Source organism: Dipodomys spectabilis, unplaced genomic scaffold (assembly GCF_019054845.1).
Source record: "Dipodomys spectabilis isolate Male_0828 unplaced genomic scaffold, ASM1905484v1 ptg000119l, whole genome shotgun sequence".
Classification (NCBI taxonomy): Eukaryota; Metazoa; Chordata; class Mammalia; order Rodentia; family Heteromyidae; genus Dipodomys; species Dipodomys spectabilis.
Genome location: NW_024870796.1, coordinates 193114 through 215035, shown reverse-complemented (window position 1 = coordinate 215035; position 21922 = coordinate 193114). Strand labels below are relative to the sequence as shown.

Below are 21922 nucleotides of genomic sequence, written 5' to 3'. Positions count from 1 at the left end.
TCACTCTCAGCACTGCCTGAACTCATCGCTGTGTTCCACTGGGGGCTGGAATATACCTTCTTGCCAAGCCCATTGTGTAGAAAATGCTGATATGAATCATCTGACTCCTTGTAAAATGATCATGGATACTTACAAAGCATCCCAAGATCCCATTTTCGCCTTCCAACAAAGAAAGGCAATAAATCCCTAAAGCCCCTGAAGTATTCTGAGGGCTGTTTTCTAGGAACCAATAGACTTCAAAAATAAACACAACAAAAACAAAACAAAAACACTGAGTGGGTTTCAGGCTACAAGCCGTATGATAACCAATCTCTCCTCCTACCCCAAGTCTCTGTCTCTCCCCAATACCTTCCACAGAGCCCCTTTCACATCCTTGTTCCTCAGGGTATAAATCAGAGGATTGAACATAGGGGTGATTATAGTATAAAAAAGGGCAACAAACTTCCCCTTGCTCTCAGAATACTTGTGGATGGGCTGGAGGTAGGTGTAAATACCTGAGCCATAAAACAGAGAAACCACCACAAGGTGGGACCCACAAGTTCCAAAGGCCTTTCTGCGCCCAGCCACTGACTTGATCTTCAGCACTGCTCTGGCAATCTGTGCATAGGAGCCTAGGATCAGAGCTGCAGGAAAGACCAAGATGATGGTTCTAGCCACAAACATCTTGGCCTCTGTTCCTCCTGTGTCCTCACAAACCAACTTCAGGAATATAGGCATCTCACAGAAGTAGTGATTCAGTTGATGGCCACAGATAGGCATGGCCATCGCGAGGCTGGTCTGAATCATAGAATTCACAAGGCCTACCACCCAGGAGGCAATAGCTAGTGATTGGCAGAGAACCGGGTGCATGATGGTCGTGTAGTGGAGTGGGCGGCACACAGCAGCGTAGCGGTCAAAGGCCATGGCCACCAGCAGCACACACTCTGTGGGTGCCAGAGCAAGGAAAACGAAGAGCTGAGTCACACACCCTCCATAGCTGATAGTCCTGTGGAGTCCATGGAGGTTGATGAGAAGCTGGGGCACAGTGCTGGTGGTGTAGCAGAGATCCAGGAAGGAGAGGTGGGAGAGGAAGAAGTACATGGGTGTGTGCAGCCGAAGGTCCAGTCGGGAGAGGGCAATGATGGTGGTGTTGCCAAGGAGAGTCAAGGAGTAGAAAATAGAAATGAAGACGAAAAAAGTGAGCTCCAGTTGAGGCCAATCTGAGAAGCCCACCAGAAGGAAGCCTTCACCCCAACTGCTGTTGGAACTTCCCATAGCCTTTCACCTGCACAAATAGAAGATAACTCTCATGTGAAATGTAGTACAGTTCACTGCTAGAAAACTTTGCATAGTATATGCAAGTTCCTGGGTTTGATCTTTAGCACTGGAAAAAATTACAAATGAGTGAGTCAAACCTAACATTAAGAAAGGTTACACTTGTATTCATGGGTGTTTTTTCAACTTCTTGCTCTAGTGAATGATGTGTTTGACTAAGATTACAAGCCAAGATCAATGAGACTGATACCACAAGTTTGGCCCTAGAGTTCTCTTACCTACTTCTCTCTACTCAGTACCAATAGCTAGCTAATCCCTGGAACCTGTGGACATCAGTAACTACCATCTTCACAAAGGACTGAAATGAGTGTAGATCCTTCAGGGGGTATTTTGCAACAAATACGTTCATTGTCATTGTAGGGCAAACTTCTTTGTGTAGTTTCTCTCCAGCACTGCTCACACCCTGAACGTCTTTTATATATACTTGCTCCCTCTCCAGCTGCAAACCCTTGAGTGCTAGAGAACCACAAGAAGTTTAAAAATATTAGTATCTGCTGGGCTCTGGTGGTTAATGTCTATAATCCTAGCTACTCAGAAGGTTGAGATCTGAGGATCAGGGTTTGAAACTATCCTAGGTAGACAAATATGAGAGATGCTATTTCTAGCTACCCAGCAAAAAGGCAGAAGTGGAGTTGTGACTCAATTGGTAGAGTACCAGAGCATTGAGCAAAAAGCTAAGTCAGAGCATGAGGTTCTGAGTTCAGGCTTAGTACAGGTGCCCAAACACATAACAAATATCATCCCTCAGAGCATGTAGAAGGAGCTAAAATATGTTGCTTTCATTCATAGCATGTAGATGTCAACTAACTTTTGTTGAAGGAAACATGTGACTCTTGCAAATCTCATAAAAAAACATTTCCTCAAGGCACCTAAGATTTAACTACAAACATATTTTAATAAACTATGTCAGTAGTATATGTAGAAAAAATGTTTTTTTCCTTCAAAGTTTGATTATTCTCAAGGGGAAAATGAAGATATAAAAAGTTCATTTGAAATGTTAAAAAACCAATAGCCAGCAGCATTTCGCCAATACTTTATATAAGCAACTGTGCCAAATCAATGCATTTGTCTTCATTAACTCTGCTTCACTGGAAGGGCGTTGCCAATGCTTCAATCCTATGCCAGTGGTTTCAGGAGAGATTTGTGTCATGATTGATGCCCCTGTGGAATAGATTAAGGTCAGGCGAACTTTATAGACTAAATGTTAGCGCTATGTATAAACACCCAGCTCACAGAAGATGGTGTTTGAATGAGCACCTTGATGGAAAGCATCTATGGTCAGACTTGTAAATGTCACCCATATCACGTCCCAAGTCTCCTGTTCTCAAGACTTACTTCCCTGAGTCTCACTAAACAATGAAATAAAAATGTTACCAACTATGATGGGAATCCAGTGAAGCGACAAGGAGCGTGTTGCATACACTTGTAGCATCCGTCTGTCTGCACAGCTACTCTTGCACAGCAGTTCACTGGGTCTGCTTATTTACCACTGTATCCCCGTTGCTCAGTGTGGTACCAGAAGACTGAAAGGCTCCTAACAGACGATGCTGAATGAAGTAATGAATTCATTTGCCATCCTGACATCTTGCCTGGTACATGTGAATGCTCAGGAATATTTGTTTTCTGTGCAACAAGAATGTAGTAATATACCTGTGCAGATTCTCATTTAGAAGCACAAAGATTTTAAGCATCTTTGCTCTCTTGTATAGAAACATATAGATGTGTTAATTGTAGTTGCCATTGAACAGAATCTTAGAAGAATGCTTATGTTCTAGAATCTTAATCCAAGGGTAAGTTCAGGGGGTAGGAATGTGGCTTAGTGGTATAATACTCGTCTAGCATGCATGAGGCCCCAGGTTTGATTCTGTGCTAACCCATAAACAAACAAAGAAAAAAACTAAAAGAATAATGTCAGTAAAATGAAGGGAACAAGAGCCCTAAACTAATAAGTAGATGTCATGGAGGGTAAGATAGCAAGGCAGAGGGAAATTGAACTCAGCTTTATAGCTTCAGCTGGACAAATATAGAATAGAGATAATTAAATTAAAAGTTTGAAATATTGAATAGCGGAAGATAAAGGAGTATTCAACATGAGAATGACATCTATTTGGTTAGTTTTACCAAGTAGAAGCTCATACTATATAGAAATGATGATATAGACTTTATCACATATTTTAGAAGAAAACTGTAAGGTCATTTCATCTCAGGTTTCATACCACCTCAAAAATAACCACTCAGGCAGAATCTCAAGCCTGGAACTTGCTCAGTAAAGACCCTGCCTCATTTCTTCACCCAGGGTTTTCACATCTCTATCTCCCCCATCCCTCAACCCCTATTTTCATCTTTAGAGGAATTTCGAAGCTTTCACTCCATCTACCTGATCAGCTAGGTTCTTCCTAATAGTCATGGGGTGGGGGGAAGGGTCATAGGGCTTGAACTCTGGGCCTGAGCACTGTTCCTCAGCTCTTCAGCTCAAGGCTAGCGCTCTACCACTTAAGCCACAGCGCCACTTCAGTTTTCTGGTGGTTGCTTGGAGATAAGAGACTCATGGACCTTCCTGCCCGGGCTGGCTTTGAACCGTGATCCTCAGATCTCAGCTTCCTGAGTAGCTAGGATCAAAGGTGTGAGCCACCAGCTCCCAGCTTCCTAATAGTCTTTATCACCCTACATCATTCATCTGGTTCTAAAAACACCCAATTCTGTGTAGACTCCATCCTGGAAATAGATACATCAACCTACTTATTCTACTTACAGTTTGTCTTACAATGGCTGACACTTGCAAGTGCACAGTGGGTGGCCTGGAGCAGCTGTTGACCAGGGCCTTAGGCAAGTAGGAAGCCTTGTAGCAGCTCCAATCGACTGCTCCTTAGGGATCTGGTCTCTTTTTATTGTCAGATGTGGGGCTTGATCTCAGGGCCTGGGTACTGTCCCTGACCTCTCTTGCTCAAGGCTAGCACTCTGACACTTTTAGCCACAGCGCCACTTCTAATTTTGGAATGGTTAATTAGACATAAGAGTCTCATGGGGACTTTTCTGCCCAGGTTGGCTTTGAACCGCAATCCTTACATCTCAACCTCCTGAATAGCTAGGATTACAGGTGTGAGCCACCAGCGGTTGGCTGGATTTGGTCTTTTTATGTGGAACTTTTTGTGCAAAAAGAGTCCTAATACTAGGTGAACTCAAGGTCAAGGCTTTTTCTAGTCTTGTTCCAACAGATTTCCTTCTTTTGTCTAAACAGCACCTTTATACCTGTATATTTGCTCGTGAGTTCCTTCTTTGGAAGATATGTATTGCTCTTTCATTTCTGAGTCCTCACATTTGAATCTAGATTTTTTTTGTATCCCATTATGTATGCTTCTGTAGCTCTCTTATGACTGTTTAGAAGATTACCTGATTCTCAGACCACAGAGACACCAAACAATCCTTCCACCCATCACCATGACAACCAAGTTCTACAGACTCAATATTTCTTCCTTTCACACTATGAGAAACCAAACACTATCCAATCGTACCCAACCAGATTTTTGGTGATCTTCAAGACTACCCTAAGCACTCAAAATGTTTTTCAGCATAATATGAAGATCTGAGTTAAGTAACTTTGGTTGACATTTGAAGACTAAATCAATAAATGGTTTAAATGCTAATCTTATACAAAATATTGTCTCCATCTAGGATGGATTGTCTCCTTTTGTCTTCTAAGAAGCCTTCCTGGATTCATTTCAGCAAGTAGGAAGATTCCTGTATTCTTTGTCTCCTGACTATGATATCTGAATTTGCTTTGCATAATAAGACTTTGACATTTTAGGTTTTGAGCTTTAGAAAGTCTTCTAAGTGAATGTCAACATTTACACTTTATGTAAGAGTGATTATTGCCTTAGTTTATTCTTTTTTTGTTAATCTTCTCTGTATCATTCCAATTTTAGTATATGTGCTGCCGAATCAAGCACCTAAGTTTATTCAATTGAAGAGAAAACCATAAAGGTGATCATGTTTTGATAAGCTGTTTGCAATTGGTTGAGTAGATAGGTAGATGGGTGATCAAGAATGAGTATCAATTATAAAATAGTTTCTGCCCAAATCTAACATTTCTGTATTCTCCACTTAGGGGAAATGCCAAGAGTACAAATCAGGGCTAACTTCCTAATGCATTCTTTCTTTCTTTCTGGCTTTGAAAAATTGAACCCAAGGTTGTTTGTCCAGGCAGTACTTACCCAAGCCCAGGAAGAACAAAAGCATAGTCACTCCCGGTTCTATTGGCTTCAAGGAAATGCAAGACCTTTTCAAGACTGTTGGCTTCTAGAGAGCTCCTGTCTTGGAGAGGTCATCATTGCTTATAGCTCCGGCCCCCAGCAGCAAGGATGTTGAAGTTCATACCCTGAGTGGTGGCGGCAGCATGTTCCCCGTGCTCACCCTACTGAGCCCCAGATAGAGCTGGGGTATGTCACCGCCTCATCTTAGGTAGAGCTTGGTGCCTTGTACATGCCCTGGGGACATTGCCATAGGCTTCTTTAATGGCATGAAGAAAGAATTGTCTACCAGTTGTGTCTCTGGAGTCTTGTGTGCCCCGATGTGGACAATTATAGTCAAGTGACTGGCTCTCCTATGATTACCTGGCAGTCTTCTGCTCTCTTTAGTTACTGTGCTCTGCCCAAACCAAACCGGTCTTTCAGTGTCCTTAGAACAGCTTCTTGGTTTCCCATGAAACTCTCCAGCCTGGGCTTCCTCACACTCCTACTTTGACCCCTATCCCAATAACCCTTCATCAACCAGATCAAATTCCATGTCTCATGCGAAGCCTACCGTGTTTTCCTCCCTGGCTCTTTCTCTTCTCTAGATGAGCATGCTCATGCTCTCACTTATGTATATTGTTGATCCTTTTTGGAGTGCTTGATGCTTCGTTTGTGTCACGTACAATATTTCATGTATTAGTTCTCCTATTTTCATCCTGAATAAGCTTCAAAGCATTATTCTTTCCCCAAGGCATTAGAAAGCGTTTATTCTATATACTGGTATAAATAAATATAATCAGTAGTATAAACCTATCTGTATTCACTTAAAAATTCATAATATAATATAGATAAAATAGATTTTTGATTACAACTTTATTTTTATTGGTCATGGGGCTTGAACTCTGGACCTGAGCACTGTCCCTCACCTCTTCAGCTCAAGGCTAATGCTCTACCACTTGAGGTGCATAGCACCACTTCTGGTTTTCTGGTGGTTTATTGGAGATAAGAGTCTCATGGACCTTCCTGCCCGGGCTGGCTTTGAACCATGATCCTCAAATCTCAGCTTCCTGAGTAGCTAGGATTACAGGTGTGAGCCTCCAGTGCCCAGCTTGATTACAACTTTTTAAACACTTTAAGCTTTAAAGCATACTAACGGCTCACTTTCCCCATTGGTAAAACAATGTTAATGTAAACTATTTGTGGATTAATGACACACCGCACATGAGGTGCCTGGTGTGTAATTGGCGTTTATTCAGCAAGAGTTCATGGCAATCTATTACCAACATTTTCTCTGTATCTTCTTTTTGCATAAGTGCAGAAAATGTTATCTTTAGCTTAAAGACAAAGTCTATTTAGAGCCACACTGTTCTGAGACACTGTCCAGATAATAAATGCAGTGGTCTTATCTTTCACTCAGTGAACTTAAAACCATTACAGGAAATTTTAAAATATTATTACCTTCCTGGATCTTTTCTTGGTACAAAATGTAACTATCCTAAAATGCTAAGTACAGTAATGACAGAGAGGAATACTTCTTTAAGATGAGGAGTAAAATCACACGCTGCATGAAAGAAAAACAATAGCTAAACTCTCTAGCATTCACACTGTCAGGATGGTTCCAGAACAGCTCAGACATATATGTGTGTACTTGCCTTCAAGTGCCATGAGACTGAAGAGAGAGACGTTGAGAGCTCTAGATCTCTAGAGTACAATTTATTAAGGATATTATTGATAGGGAATGCTTTGTACAGCAGCAAGAAGCAGTTGAATCCTTGCACTCGGTGTCACTAAGAGAGGCGTACTTATGAGTTTTGATCCAAGCGTCTTCGTCTGGCTGTCATATACTAGTTCATCTCAAGATAATATTGAAGAGTCAGATGTACATCTAGAGCCACAGTCCAGTTGCGAAGCCTCACTGACAACTCTACCAATTCTTTTTTTTTCTATTTGTGGTGTGCTGGGAAATGAATAATTCAAGAAAAACAGCTAGAATTAGTGAAGGTAGCAGTGGTGATTATGAGCCAAGATGGCTGCAGTCATGTCAAGACAAATCCATACAGGCGCTGTGCTGAGAACTCTGCACACAGTAACACGGCCCATCAGGCTGTGGTGGACACTGCCATCATCACCCCCATTCTACAGAAGGAGGAGCTCATGCACAGAGGTCTCGAGTATGTTTTCCACAGTTCCACAGCTACTCCGCACCATCACCAGGGTATGACCAGGGTATGACTTAGATCCAAGTATGAAACGTTTTAGGGGGAAACTAGAGAGAGTGAGAGAAAGAGAGAGTGAGAGAGAAAGAGAGAGAGAGAGAGAGAGAGAGAGAGAGAGAGAGAGAGAGAGAGAGAGAGAGAGGAATCTACACATATGCCCATGAACACCTAATGAAAGGAAATTTTTTAAAAACGTTGGACGTTATTATGCTGGGTTTTAATTTTGCATATGAGAAGGATGTGGATATTAATGGAACTTTCTTCATATTACAATAGATTTTTTTATTTGGTCTACATACTCATATAGCACATAATGACATGTTGATCTCTCATAGATTACGTGTGTGACAATGATCCCATAAGTTACACTGCGCCCGCAAATCTCTATTGCTCATTGACGTAGTGGATATTAAGTCATACTGCAATGTGTCACTCAAGTGTTGGTGGTGATGCTGGCATAAACCAGCCTACGAAAGGATAACATTTACAACTATGTATTTGAGATTGAAGATAGATGTGTTACTGACATTAGAGGAAGGAAACAGGGTTGTTTGCATCTGTCCCTGGAGGAAAAAAAAGAGACTCTTAAGTCTCCATTGTAGGAGGTTTGATGATACAAAGGGCACTTATGGGAGCAACACAAAGAGAGTGCAGAAAGGCAATGGACAGGGAGTCCATTACTGAGCAAGGTCCTGAACAGTCACAGGTATAGCTTTCCTGCTCTCACAATGGATTTTGCTCACTTACAGATCGTTTACTGGAATCTGAAAAAGGGCTTTCTCCAGCAACAAGAATTAAAAGAAGAAAAACCGAAGGATAGCAGGGGAGCAAGGGACAGTTTCAAATGAACCCTGTCACAGTTTCCCCAATTGTTTTGTCCATCCCTCACTATGGAGGGACTTAGGGCACTGTGTAATCTGACTGGCCATCTGTTGCTGGATTGGTGTGTAGACTCCACGAAGGACACCTGAAGCACAGCTCCAGAAACTATATACCTGTGCCCAGAACACCATTAGATCAAAAGGGCCAAAATCAAAAGACATCCAACATTGCCACCTAGTGGAAGGAGGTGCATAATTGCCCTCACTCCATGACCTTGGCTCTACTTGCTTTTTGGAGCAAGCTGAAATAAATGATTTTGATTTTGACCTTGATATTTTCCCCCTCTGCTCTCTGCATAAACTTTGTCTGGAAATTAATCCAAAGGACCTCCCCTGATCCCCCATACTGGGATAGGCACATCTGGGTGACCAGATGTTGATAGATGACAGGGAACACTGATAGACTAGTATTTTTTTTAAATCCCCCTTTAGAGAAATTTGAGCACCAGAAGAGATTTTAAAAGAATGTCTCTTCTTGGGCACCCGTGGCTCACGCCTGTAATCCTAGCTACTCAGGAGGCTGAGATCTGATGATCACAGTTCGAAGCCAGCCCAGGCAGGAAAGGCTATGAGACCCCAATTAACCACCAAAAAGCCAGAAATGGAGCAGTAACTCAAATGGTAGAGCATTAGTCTTGAGCAAGGAATGCTCAGGGAACAGGGCTCAGGCTCTGAGTGCAAGCTCCAGGACTGGCATCAAAAAAGAAATTTAAAAACCAAGTTTACATGCACTCTACTATTAAACTGATAACTATCATCTTAGAACAGAAGTTGTTTTCGTGCAACTTTTCGCAGACTCTAATTACATGGTGGTGTCAGCATCTGGCTACATACCCCTGAGAGGGAAACGGGAGGAAGAAGCTGGAAAATTGGATTTGCCAGCAAATTTTGGTTTATGGATATTCTGTTTACCAGCTAATTGTGATCTGTTCAGAGTCTTCACAAAGGGGCTCACTACCTCCTAGATAGTCTCTCATGGGAATCCCCTCAGATCTGTAAATTCTTCCTTACATCTAGCCTAGTGAAGGCTCCCACAAAATTCATTGTCTGGATTCTATCACACAGAGAGCAACCTTTCAAATGCAGTATTGAGGTTATAATTTCTTTTTTTTAATTCAATTTTATTTCAGTGTAATTTATGTATGTATTGTACAAATTTTAGTGTGTGAGTCTCTGAGCTCTTCATCATTTGATTATGGTTACGAATATCATAAAATAACATTACTATCATATCCATTTGAAACATATTCTTTTTAGTAGTATTAAGAACATTCCTATTGCCAGGCGCTGGTGGCTCACGCTTCTAATCTTAGCTACTCAGCTGGCTGAGATCTGAGGATGGCAGTTCAAAGCCAACCCAGGCAGGCAAGTCCATGAAACTCTTATCTCCAACTAACCACCAAAAAGCCAGAAGTGGAGCTGGGGCTCAAGTGGTAGAGCACTAACCTTGAGTGAAAAAGCCAAGGGTTAGTGCCTTGGCCCTGAATTCAAGTCCCAGTCAACACACACACATACACACACACACACACACACACACACACACACACACACACACACACACACACTGAGATCTATAATGGAAAATTTTATTGGCCTCCTTTTCTCTCCTACCCAGAGTCTCTGCTGCTTCTTTGTGCATGGCTCCATGCTCTTATTTGTTAAGTTACTCCATTTTTATTTTGTTTTGCTTTGTCACAGAAGTTTAAACTCAGGGCCTTGTTCTTGCCAGGCAGGTCCTCTACTACTTGAGCCATATCCCCAGTCTTGTTTGCTTTTATTTTTCCAAATAGAATCTCACATTCTTACCCAGACTCCCAGCTGGGATTACAGACATGTATCACCACACCCAGCCCTAAGAGTTACTTTTTAGAGGGCCAAAGTAAGCATTTAAAAAATGATAGTCCCTTGATATTCTGCAAGATACTGCATGATGTAAGTGCTAGGTTTTACTCTACATTTAGATGTGTATGTGTGTGTGTATGTGTGTGTGTGTGCCTACAGATCAAAGGCAAAGCTTCACAAATGCTAGGCAAGCACTCTTCTACTCATACACACTCCCAGCACTATGCAAAGTTCTTCATTTAGTTGCTTTGTCTATTAATCTTCTCTAGAAAGTAAATGTATACCAGTTGGCTCTTGAAGTTAGTAACTTTCTTTCCAGCACCTTAATTCACTATTTTAAAAAAGATTTATTATTATTTTTTATATTTAAAAGATTTTTTAATTAAAATATAAGTTGATACTGTATTTTTTAATTCAAAATGAGTCCTTATGCTTTAACTTGTTTTAAAATCTGAAAATATGACCGTCCATCTTTAATCATTGTTCTTTGGAAATGGCAATCACATGTTCCTTTGAGATACTGACTTCATTCTTTAGAGAATTATTATTATTTTTGGGGGGGGTCCAGTCATAGGGCCTGAACTCTGGGCCTGGGCACTGTCCCTCAGCTCTTCAGCTCAAGGCTAGCGCTCTACCACTTGAGCCACAGCGCCACTTCCGGCTTTTTTCTTTTTGCTTATGTGGTGCTGAGGAATCGAACCCAGGGCCTCAGGCATGCAAGGCAAGTGCTCTACCACTGAGCCACCTTCCCAGCCCCAAGAGAATTATTTTTTTTTAATTACGATTTTCAACATCTTTCTGTGGAGTGACACACGAAGTTATCAGCAGAAAAAAATGCTTATCACTTTCAAACACTTAGAGCAACTGTGAGACACCTCGTAAGAGACAAGTATGGGAAGATCTAGGCTGCATTATCATTTAGGGTAGGCTGCCTGTCTTACTGGACCAGAGTAACACGTGCATTTCAGATGTGAATTTGGTATACATTCAGAATCAGATTTGTTTGTCCACCTCAAGGTAAAAAAGGCAACTCGGAGAGACTGAGTGAAGGGGTAAAATTATCCAAAAAGCAATGTATGTGACTTAGATAATGGTAAAACCTCTGTGTATCACCTTTATAATAATAATAATAATTGTCATCATCATCATGTTTTTAAAGGCAAAATAGAAAACTACTGACCTCTATTCTCTTCTGCAAGTTTTATAACCTTCATTTTTATTTTTATGCTTGCAATAAATTTAATATATGAGGATGAGATACAAAGGTTTATTTTCAAAGATGTCTAGTCTACCCTTTGATATAAACATATTACTTAAGTACATGAAAAGAAACGACAATGGTGGAATGTAAAAAACCCAGTGTCCTCTTTGACCTTGTGCCGTTCGATTTTCTTTCACCTCTGTGCCATAGGAACTATATTCTTTCTTTTGTGCTACTCGCTTTTATTCTTTCTTCTCTCTCACACCACTTCCTCTGGGACATTATTTTTTTTGGCTCACGTTTCCTTTCTTCACTTTTCTCTTGCATGAAAATATTTTCTCCATGACAGCAGGTAGTGTGTGTGAGACCCTCGATACAGCTGATAAGATCTTCAGGCTTCCTTAACCCAGTGCTACCACAATGATTTTTTTAAAAATGCAGGTAGACAAAATGCCATCATATTTGACACTGTATATACTCCATGAAGTTCTTCTGACCATAATCTCATTGTTGCTCCAAGTAAGAGTAACCTCTGGAAGGCTGAGAAGTGAAGTCATAATCCTTAGATAACTCAAAACAGCCATTGAGATGTAGGGGAAGGTGGTCATGGTTACAAGAAATTAGAAAACTACCAGGGGACTCACGTCTTCTGCATTCAGGCAAGTGCTTTGTATATGGTGTTATCATGTTTGTTTGTCATTCTTCAGCCTCAGCAGTGCCTACAACCAATCACTGTGAGCCACATATGGCTGGAATACACATTCTTTCCAAGCTCGTGGTGTGGATAGCTGTGATTGGAATCACCTTTGTCTCCTTGCAAAATGTTCATTGACACTAAGCTAGAAAGCATCTCAAGAGATCCTAATTAAAACTTCCCGCAGAGGAAGGCACTAAAACCAATGAGATATTCTGAGAGCTGCTGGTTTTCTAGTAACCAGTTGCCCTCAAAGAGTAGGATGGGTTTCAGGTAAGGAAAGCTATGACAGAAAATGTTACTGCTTTCCTCTGTCTCCTCTTATCCGGAGTCTCTGTCTCTCCCCAATACCTTCCACAGAGCCCCTTTCACATCCTTGTTCCTCAGGGTATAAATCAGAGGATTGAGCATAGGGGTAAGTATAGTATAAAAAAGGGCAACAAACTTCCCCTTGTTTTCAGAATACTTGTGGATGGGCTGGAGGTAGGTGTAAATACCTGAGCCATAAAACAGAGAAACCACCACAAGGTGGGACCCACAAGTTCCAAAGGCCTTTCTGTGCCCAGCCACTGACTTGATCTTCAACACAACCCTGGCAATCTGTGCATAGGAGCCTAGGATCAGAGCTGCAGGAAAGACCAAGATGATGGTCCTAGCCACAAACATCTTGGCCTCTGTCCCTCCTGTGTCCTCACAAGCCAACTTCAGGAACATAGGCATCTCACAGAAGTAGTGATTCAGTTGATGGCCACAGATAGGCATGGCCATCGCGAGGCTGGTCTGAATCATAGAATTCACAAGGCCTACCACCCAGGAGGCAATAGCTAGTGATTGGCAGAGAACTGGGTGCATGATGGTCGTGTAGTGGAGTGGGCGGCACACGGCAGCATAGCGGTCAAAGGCCATGGCCGCCAGGAGCACACACTCTGTGGAGACCAGAGAGAGGAAAATGTAGAGTTGGGCCACACACCGTGCAAAGGTGATGGTCCTGTCAAATCCATGGAGGTTGATGAGAAGCTGGGGCACAGTGCTGGTGGTGTAGCAGAGATCCAGGAAGGAGAGGTGGGAGAGGAAGAAGTACATGGGTGTGTGCAGCCGAAGGTCCAGTCGGGAGAGGGCAATGATGGTGGTGTTGCCAAAGAGAGTCAGGGAGTAGGAAATTGAAATAAAGATGAAAAGGAGGAGCTCTAGGTGAGGCCAATCTGAGAAGCCCACCAGAAGGAAGGCATCACCCCAACTGTTGTTGAAATTTTCCATAGCCTTTCACCTGCACAGCTAGAAGACAATTCTGTGCTTCCTACAAAGAATAGGGGTTGAAGCACTATTCTAAATAGCCAATAAACGTCCTCAAATCAGAGGTTTTATTTTCTATTCTTCCATTCAGTTACATGTGTCCCATCTTCCCCTTCTCTTCTTACCCTGGTGATCACTAGATTAGCATGTCACCTCTGGTGGATCTCTAGTTCTGTCGCCTATTTGTTACCTGATTTTATCAGTCTGTTCTTTGGATCCAGTGCTTTCTTTCCCCAGAAATACCATGTATTGCCTCCCATATGATACTGAGATCCAAAATTAGTGATGTGGAAACTGCTTTTCAGAAGCTAAGTGTGGAATTTGGGTGCTACTAAGCAGTTGAACATCTGTCTAGTGTGTGTAAGCTCCAGAGTTCAGTCCCTAGAACTATAAAAAAAAATCTATAAAGGAATAAGGAAACAAAATCTAATATGCAAATGTAGTGTTAGTATTTCTATAGGTCACTTTTGCTCCTCTTCTTGGTCTTCTATGTGGACTGTTTGGAGCAAATTGAGACCCAGGAATAGCCAGGCTGAGATATCAAGCTTGACTTCAGCTCAGTGAATATGGTGGTTGTACCAATCCTGAAAGTGCAACAGCTCCCACCTGTTGCAAAAGCCTAGGTGTAACTTCTTCACTTTAGGGGGAAAATAATTAGCAACCAGTGTGCTCCTTATCAGGAGTCATTATGGCTGGGATATCTTCCACCATTTTTCTAACTAGAAGAAAAAAAAATCATCCCTGAGCCTTTCAAATAGTATTGTTTCCCCTCTCCTAGCCAAAATTTTATCTTTAGTTTCAAACATTTGTAACACACTGAATATCTTTTCTGTGCCTTTTTCCTTTTCCAAGCTGTGAGCTTGGAGCTAGCGAAAACACTGGGCTTTAAAATAGTAGCATCTTCCCTTATGATACTAAAGTCATGTTAAATAACTTTCCTTGAATGAAACATTTGTTAACTTTCTTCAAGTCTCCTGAAAAATCTTCATTTTCAAGGAAACCCAAGAATCAACCACTTGAATAAACTATGGCACTGGGTATGCATCCAATGTTGCTTTCCTCTAAAGGTTGCTATTTCCTGGGGTAAAAGAAAATCTAAGTAGGTTGTATGAAAGTTCAACACAAAGCAAGCAAAGAATCTAGTAAACTACAGCCATTTCATCTCTGCTCTGTATGACCTGTTTTGTCAAATGAATAATACACTAGTCTTTTTTAGTAAGTCTGCTGTACTGCAAGATCTTCACCAGTGTTTCAATACTGAATCAGTGGTTCCAGGAAGGTATTTAGCTGCCATATTTTGTACCCCTGTGGAAAAGATGGATACAATGTAAGTTTTAAAGGCAAAATGTTGTTATGCATTTAGCTGAACCTGAACCACTAAGGAGGGTTTTTGAATGACTGCTTTAGTATCTATAGCCCACCAGTTGGTGAAATCCGTGGTCAGATTCTGACATATCTGTAACACTCCCCAGGTCTTTCTGTTCAGAAGACTCACCTCCACAAGTCTCAGATCACTTCATTATAAAATGAAAAAAATATTTCACAAGATTTTGGTGGAGATTAAATTCGCTGACATTCTGAGGTGATCATGAATGCATACACTTCTAGCCCCTCTCTGTCTATTTCGGCTGTTTTTTAAGTGCCATCCAACTTGGGCTGACTAATTTAGTCAGTATTGTATTCCCACTGTCAGTGAAATGCCTGGGGAATGAAAGGCTCTGAAGAGACATTACCGAATCAATGAATGAATGAATGAATGAATGCATTCCCCATCCTGACACCATAGTTGGTGCATGCAAGTGCCTCAGAAATTATTTGTTTTCTTGCAAAAAAAAAAGTGTATTAAACACAACACTGTTTCACATTTCATAGCACAAGGATTTTAACCATCCCTGCTCCCACCAGGACATGTGGATTAGAGGGTGGGAGGCCCCCAGGGAGCACTCAGAGCAAATGCCAGCCTCTTTCTACTGACAGCCCTACAGATGGTGAGGAAAATAACCATGGTATGCAAACTTAACTGCATTCCATATTCCTCGATTGGTGACAGCTTTGGAAATTGCTATTTCTATTCATGACAGCTAACTATTTCATCCCAGTGTACGGAATGAAGTTGTTGGGCTGATGTAACTGATTCCCAGTAAGTCACATTTTCATTCATCATTGGATGTTCACAGAATATCCTTCTAAAATGTCACATCTAAAGGGAAGAGTCAGATCAGGTCATCTGCTTTGATCAGATAGGATTTTGATATTGCCCAAGAGGTTGGCAGAAAACTTGCTTTAGACTCAATGGGCAATAAAATCAGTAAAGTTCCTACATGAGAAACTTGTGTTTCTAACTGAGTTTTTAGCCTAGGAAACTTTTGTAAAAACAAGCTTAATAACTCCTATGCAGGCTTAAAGACTTGTCATATGGAAAAGATGCAGAACAAATTTGGTTTGCTCTCAAAAGACCAAAACTTAGAACTTTTGAAATTTACAAGAGGATAGATTGTGGGTAAATAAAAAGTAAACTTGACAAAAGAGGAGGCAAATTGACTGCTGGGAAAGGAAGTTATCGTGCTGTAACTTCAAAGCTTCCGGTTCATTCAGAGACTGCAAGTTGATCTTTCAAGGTACTGTAAAAACTAACCTGCACTCACTAAACGATTGTGTGAGATCATTTGGGGCATCCTCCTCACCAACCCTGATCTTCTTTTGCTAATCTAAAAATACTTTTTAAAAAGGTATTTCTACTCTTTTAATCTCCTTGACATAGATTAAGCATTTTGCCATTTACATATTTGTTTCTGTGCAACACAAAATTCAGCAATTACATGTGTTCAACTCATGTCTGAATGTGTGCATGTATCTGTGTCTATATATGATTACTACGAATAATACATTTCTTGATGAGAAATTATGTCTAAAATGCTTTTCCAATAGCATTTTGTACTATCCCTTTCATGATTGCCCACAAATTTGTTGATATTGTCAGGTTATAAATGGCCAAAATCAAGCTGTACAGTTTTTTTTTTTACTTGTACAAAGTTTACTTGAACAGGAAGGTTCTAGAAATCTTTCCTAATTGCCCTCATTGTTAGATTATACATTTAACATTTTGAATCTATTTTCACTTCTTCCTAGTATTCTTGCATGTGTAGTTCTCTTACTATAAGTGTCTAAGACACTTACTATGAAACCCAGCTAAAGACCTTGCAAAAATCTACCCATTTCCCATCACCATCTTCTTTAGATTTAATCATTTTCTGATCTAGACTGTATCCCATCCTATGCCCAAGCTTTTTGGATGATCTTCAAAACTACTAAATGCCCCAAACATCATCAAAACATTTTTCTCTATAATACAAGATAAATAAGTTTTGAGTCCATTCAACTCAAATCCATTCAAAAACTAAATTAATAAATCATTCTTAAGTGGTTAAGCTCTTAGTTCCCCTCACAGAACCTTGTTTTCATCTAGGATGGGCTCCTTCCTTTTGTCTAGGTCTTCCATTATTTACGTTGAACAATTTATGACCATTCTCATTCTTTTCTCCTGCATCTGGTGTTTACAATTGACTTTACATGTGAGCTCCCTGGAATTTTAGGAATTGTATTTTAGAAAGCACTTCAAAATTATTTTAGGTCAACACTCATATTTTATGTTAGAATATTTATTCCCCTAACTTCATGCCATTGGAAGAGAGAGAGAGGCAAGTGGGAATACTTTAAACAAGCTCTACCTAATCAAGTGGGCAAATAGGTAGATATCTGGGTGATAGAGAAAGATAATCAGTAATAAAACATGCTTTGTATAAACAACATTTTTGTTACCTCAGAACAGGAAATTAGGAGGAATGAAAAATGCTATTTATAAGGGAATACTTTTTCCCTGGTTTTTACTGGTGAATCTAGAGTAGCTAACTTTGTCAATACTCACTCAAGGCTCCAGCAGACAAAACAAATGCATTACCACTCTCAATTCTACTGGCTTGAAAGGAGATTTGTGACCCAGTAGAGAGAGTTGACTTCTAGAAATGTTCACCATAGATTTGTCTCTCCTTGGGCCCAGTTCCTTTAGTGTGAAGAAGCATGGATCAGATCTTCTGTCCTGGAAAAGTCATGACTATGTATTGTTGCTTTCTTCATCAGAGAGGCTGCTGAAGCTTATCACCTAAGGAGTGGTAACACACTCCCTGAACATCCCATGTTCACTCTAAGACTAGAATGGAGCTGATGTAGTATCAAAACATCTCTTGACCCTAAAACTTCATGCATCCCATATGCTCTTGGGACACTGCCAAAGAACTCCTGAATAACAATAAAGAAAATAATTGTTTACCAAGTGTAGCCCTGGAGACCTGTGGGCCCCAAGGTGGGCAATTAGAACTAACTCACACACTCTCCAAGATCTGCCTCATAGGTCTCAGTTCTCTTGGTTACCCACACTCTGCCAAACCACAGTTGCCTATTTGGGATTTCAGGATACACCCTCTTACTAATTACACTACTGTGTAGCCTGGGATTCCTCACACTTCCCTACTTGGACACTGATCACTTCCCACCTGTCACCAATCAAACCTAATCCCATGTCTTACATGAAGTTTAGGATGCTCACTACATTTGAAATCTTTTCATGTATTGGACTCAGGTAAACATTAAACTTGAAGAAAAGTTTGATGTTTTCTGTTTTTGTCACATGTAAGATTTTTCTGTACTTCTCATTTTTATCCTCTTTTTGTCCACAATGAACTAAAAAAGCCAACATTTTTGCCAATATATTCAGAATATTCTATTGGTAAATCAGTACTGTTCAAAATACTGTGGGGAAAATCGATAATCAAAATAACCTGTAAGACATCATTACATAATGTAGAGAATAATGTAGAGAAATAACTCTGCCCTTAGAAAATTTTCAGTCTTAAGATGCTTTGTTGACATGCTTGAGAACTGGTTTCTCCATCAGTAGATGATGTTAACACAGCCTCTCCTGTACCATGGTTTGTGGACTAATGACAAAATGTGTGTGAGGTGCCTTACTCATCATGCACACATAAATTTAATGTCATATCTTGTTTTCATAAACACTAATCCTATAGCCATAATTTCATGATACCTGTTATTATTTCCAAACAAATCTTATATTATTTGTAAAAGACTGGGTGGGTGTTGAGAATCTACACATGTGCAGGTTGGTACTATGCAAACATGGGCAAAATTTGGCAAAATTAACCACAAATTGAATACAATTATGTTTCTTATTTGTTTGATGTATAGAGGGAAAAGGAGGGAGAATGATGGAATTTTCTTCAAAGAATAACATTTTGCTACCTATAGAAAATTTCTGTTAAGGGGGTAGGAAGGTGGCTTAGTGGTAGAGCGCTTGCCTTGCATGCATGAGGCCCTGGGTTCGATTCCTCAGCACCACATAAGCAAAAAGAAAAAAGCCGTAAGTGGCGCTGTGGCTCAAGTAGTAGAGCGCTAGCCTTGAGCTGAAGAGCTGAGGGACAGCGCCCAGACCCAGAGTTCAGGCCCCATGACCGGACCCAAAAAAAAAAAAAAAGAAAGAAAGAAAAAGAAAATTTCTGTTAAATTACACAAAACAATGGGTTTCCTTGATGTTCCATATGATGTCATTTTGATCAACAGACCACAGATACATCAGTGGTCCCATAAAAATATACTGCATCTTAAAAATTGCTATTGCAAGCCAGGTGCCTGTGGCTCCCACCTGTATTCCTAGCTACTCAGGAAGCTGAGATCTGAGGATCATGGTTCAAAGCCAGCCTGGGCAGAAAAGTCCATGAGACTCTTATCTCCAATAAACCACAGAAAACAGGAAGTGGCACTGTGGCTCAAGTGGTAGAACACTTACCTTGACCTGAAGAGCTGAAGGACAGTGCCCAGGCCCAAAGTTCAAGCCCCATGACTAATAAAAAATAATAAATAAATAAATAAATGCTATTGGAATCAGTATGACCCACCTTGTGATCTATTTGAGAAAATATTTCTTGACCTGCTGAAAAAATGTGTATTTAGAACTCGTGGATAAAAATATACATAAATATCTTAAGTCCATTTGATCTATGGTGCAGTTTAATTATAATATTTATTTGTTGTTGTTTTTTTGTCTGTACATGCTATCTGTAAAAGAGAGGAAAATGGGAGGATTGAAGTAATCCAGTATTATTGCATCTGGATATATCAGTCTCTTTTTGCCCAATAGTGTGTTTTATACAATTGTTACATCAATTTGTGCTTAAATTCTGTATTGCTATCTGAATGTAATGTTTCTCAACCTTGTTTTCAATCTCTGATATTCATTCTTCTGCTTGATCTAGTCTATTGATTATGCTTTCTACCATTCTCCTTCCCTGATTTTTTTCCTAAAAACTCTCATTTCACATTTCTGTCTCTAAGTACATCATTGAATTACTCTTTTTTTCTTTTTCTTTTTTTGTCAGTCATGGGACATGAACTCTGGGCCTGGGCTCTGTCCCTCAGCTCTTCAGTTCAAGGCTAGTGCTCTACCACTTGAGCCACAGCACCATTTCCAGCTTTTTCTGCTTATGTGGTACTGAGGAATCAAACTCAGGGCCTCATGCACACAAGGCAAACACTCTACCACTGAGCAACCTCCCCAGCCCCTGAATTACTCTTTAAAAAATTATTTCCTATTTATCCTAACTTACCTATTTTGTTTCATGCACTCTGATGTAAATGTTAATTAAATGTCAATAAAATTCCCCAATAAAGTGAAAAGCAATAGAATTACACTCTGTCTAAAATAAAACAAATAGGGTGATTGTTGCTAGGCTAAAAATTTGATATTTAGACTGCTGGCAAATGGCTTTGACTTAGCTCAAGCTGAAGGAAGTGACACCATTTGGAGCTGAGAAATGTTTATTTTGTTTATCTGGTGCAAAATAATCATGACTAATTCTTCTCCTCCTAGTTCTTGCCCTATCTTCTTGAAATTCTTTTTCTCTTTAGCTGCACTGATATTCATGTTACTCTTATTGAGGAGAAAACCAACAGTTTTGTTTCCTCTGAATCTGTACACACAAAGGAAAACCATGGCTTATGTGTGTGTGTGTGTGTGTGTGTGTGTGTGTGTGTGTGTACTGGTCCAGGCCTTGAGCTCAGGGCCTGACACTGTCCCTGAGCTTCTTATTTCAAGGCTAATGCTCTACCAATTGAGCCACAGTTCTACTTCTGGCTTTTTTGATGGTTAATTGGAGATGAGGCCAAAGGACTTTACCCTGCCCTGACTGGCTTCCAACCATGATCCTGAGATCTCAGCCTCCTGAGATCTAGTATTATAGGTGTGAGCCACCAGTGCCTGGATGAAATAGTGATCTTTATATGAAGCTTAGCTCATAACTCCCTACCTACACTGTATAAAAGGCAAGGCTGAACTCTCAGACATTCCCATTGAAATTTGTCTCCTTTTATGGTGGACAAAATAATGAATACTACTTTATACATTAGAATCATTATAAAGTGGACTCATTCAATCCCCATATGATCTAATATTTATACAAAAATATATGTGGGAAGAATCATGCACATCACCAGTGACTCTCATATGTGTGAATTACAGTCACCAGGAGGGCTTGTTAAGATGTTGTCACCCTCCCCACAGAGTCTCTGATTAATAAGTTTCAATGGTTCCAAAAATTTGCACTTAACAAGTTTCTAGGAGATGATAATGCTGCTAGCTTAGGGCCCCTGAGACATTAGTCCCCCTGGATAAACACTGAAAACCTGTTTCTTCTATTTCTAATGTTTCTTCAGAACTTTTATCATGAGAGATGCTAAATGATGTAAACAGGAATTTTTCTGTATCTAATGAGATGATCATATATTTTTGTTCTTAATTCTAGTTATGTGTTATACCATTTTTGTGGATTTGTGAATATTGAACCACACTTGCATTCTTGTACTTAAGCCAAATTGATCACAGTGTATGATCTTATTGATAAGTTTTCACTTTTAATGAATTCCATTTGTATTTTATTAAGAATTTTGACACCTATGTTCACAAAAAAATTGGTTTATCATATTTTTTGGGTCATTGTGTCCTTTTCCAGTTTGGATATTTGGGTAATACTGACTTTGTACAATGAATTTGTAAGTGTTCTGTCCTTTATACTTTATGAAATTTTTTAGGTACATTTCTGTTAGTTCTTTAAAGATTGAGAGAATTCATCAGTGAATCCATCAGCTCAGGACTTTTTTTTTTAACTGTGAAAATACTGTACAGA

General features: G+C 40.1%; 2 protein-coding genes across 2 annotated transcripts; both read right to left on the bottom strand.

The window, feature by feature from the left end:
• Positions 1 to 318: 318 nt before the first annotated feature.
• LOC122115466 (olfactory receptor 10-like) lies at positions 319 to 1254 on the bottom strand. Its single transcript, XM_042688952.1, has one exon. It carries the CDS (start codon positions 1252 to 1254, stop codon positions 319 to 321), a length of 936 nt encoding a protein of 311 aa, XP_042544886.1.
• An 11444-nt stretch (positions 1255 to 12698) lies between these two features.
• LOC122115465 (olfactory receptor 10-like) lies at positions 12699 to 13634 on the bottom strand. The gene has a single exon (XM_042688951.1). It carries the CDS (start codon positions 13632 to 13634, stop codon positions 12699 to 12701), a length of 936 nt encoding a protein of 311 aa, XP_042544885.1.
• Between the last annotated feature and the right edge of the window lie 8288 nt (positions 13635 to 21922).

Bases quoted from the DNA above. Each gene is read 5' to 3' on its own strand.
- LOC122115466 (XM_042688952.1), bottom strand. From the start codon at position 1,254: ATGGGAAGTTCCAACAGCAGTTGGGGTGAAGGCTTCCTTCTGGTGGGC.
- LOC122115465 (XM_042688951.1), bottom strand. From the start codon at position 13,634: ATGGAAAATTTCAACAACAGTTGGGGTGATGCCTTCCTTCTGGTGGGC.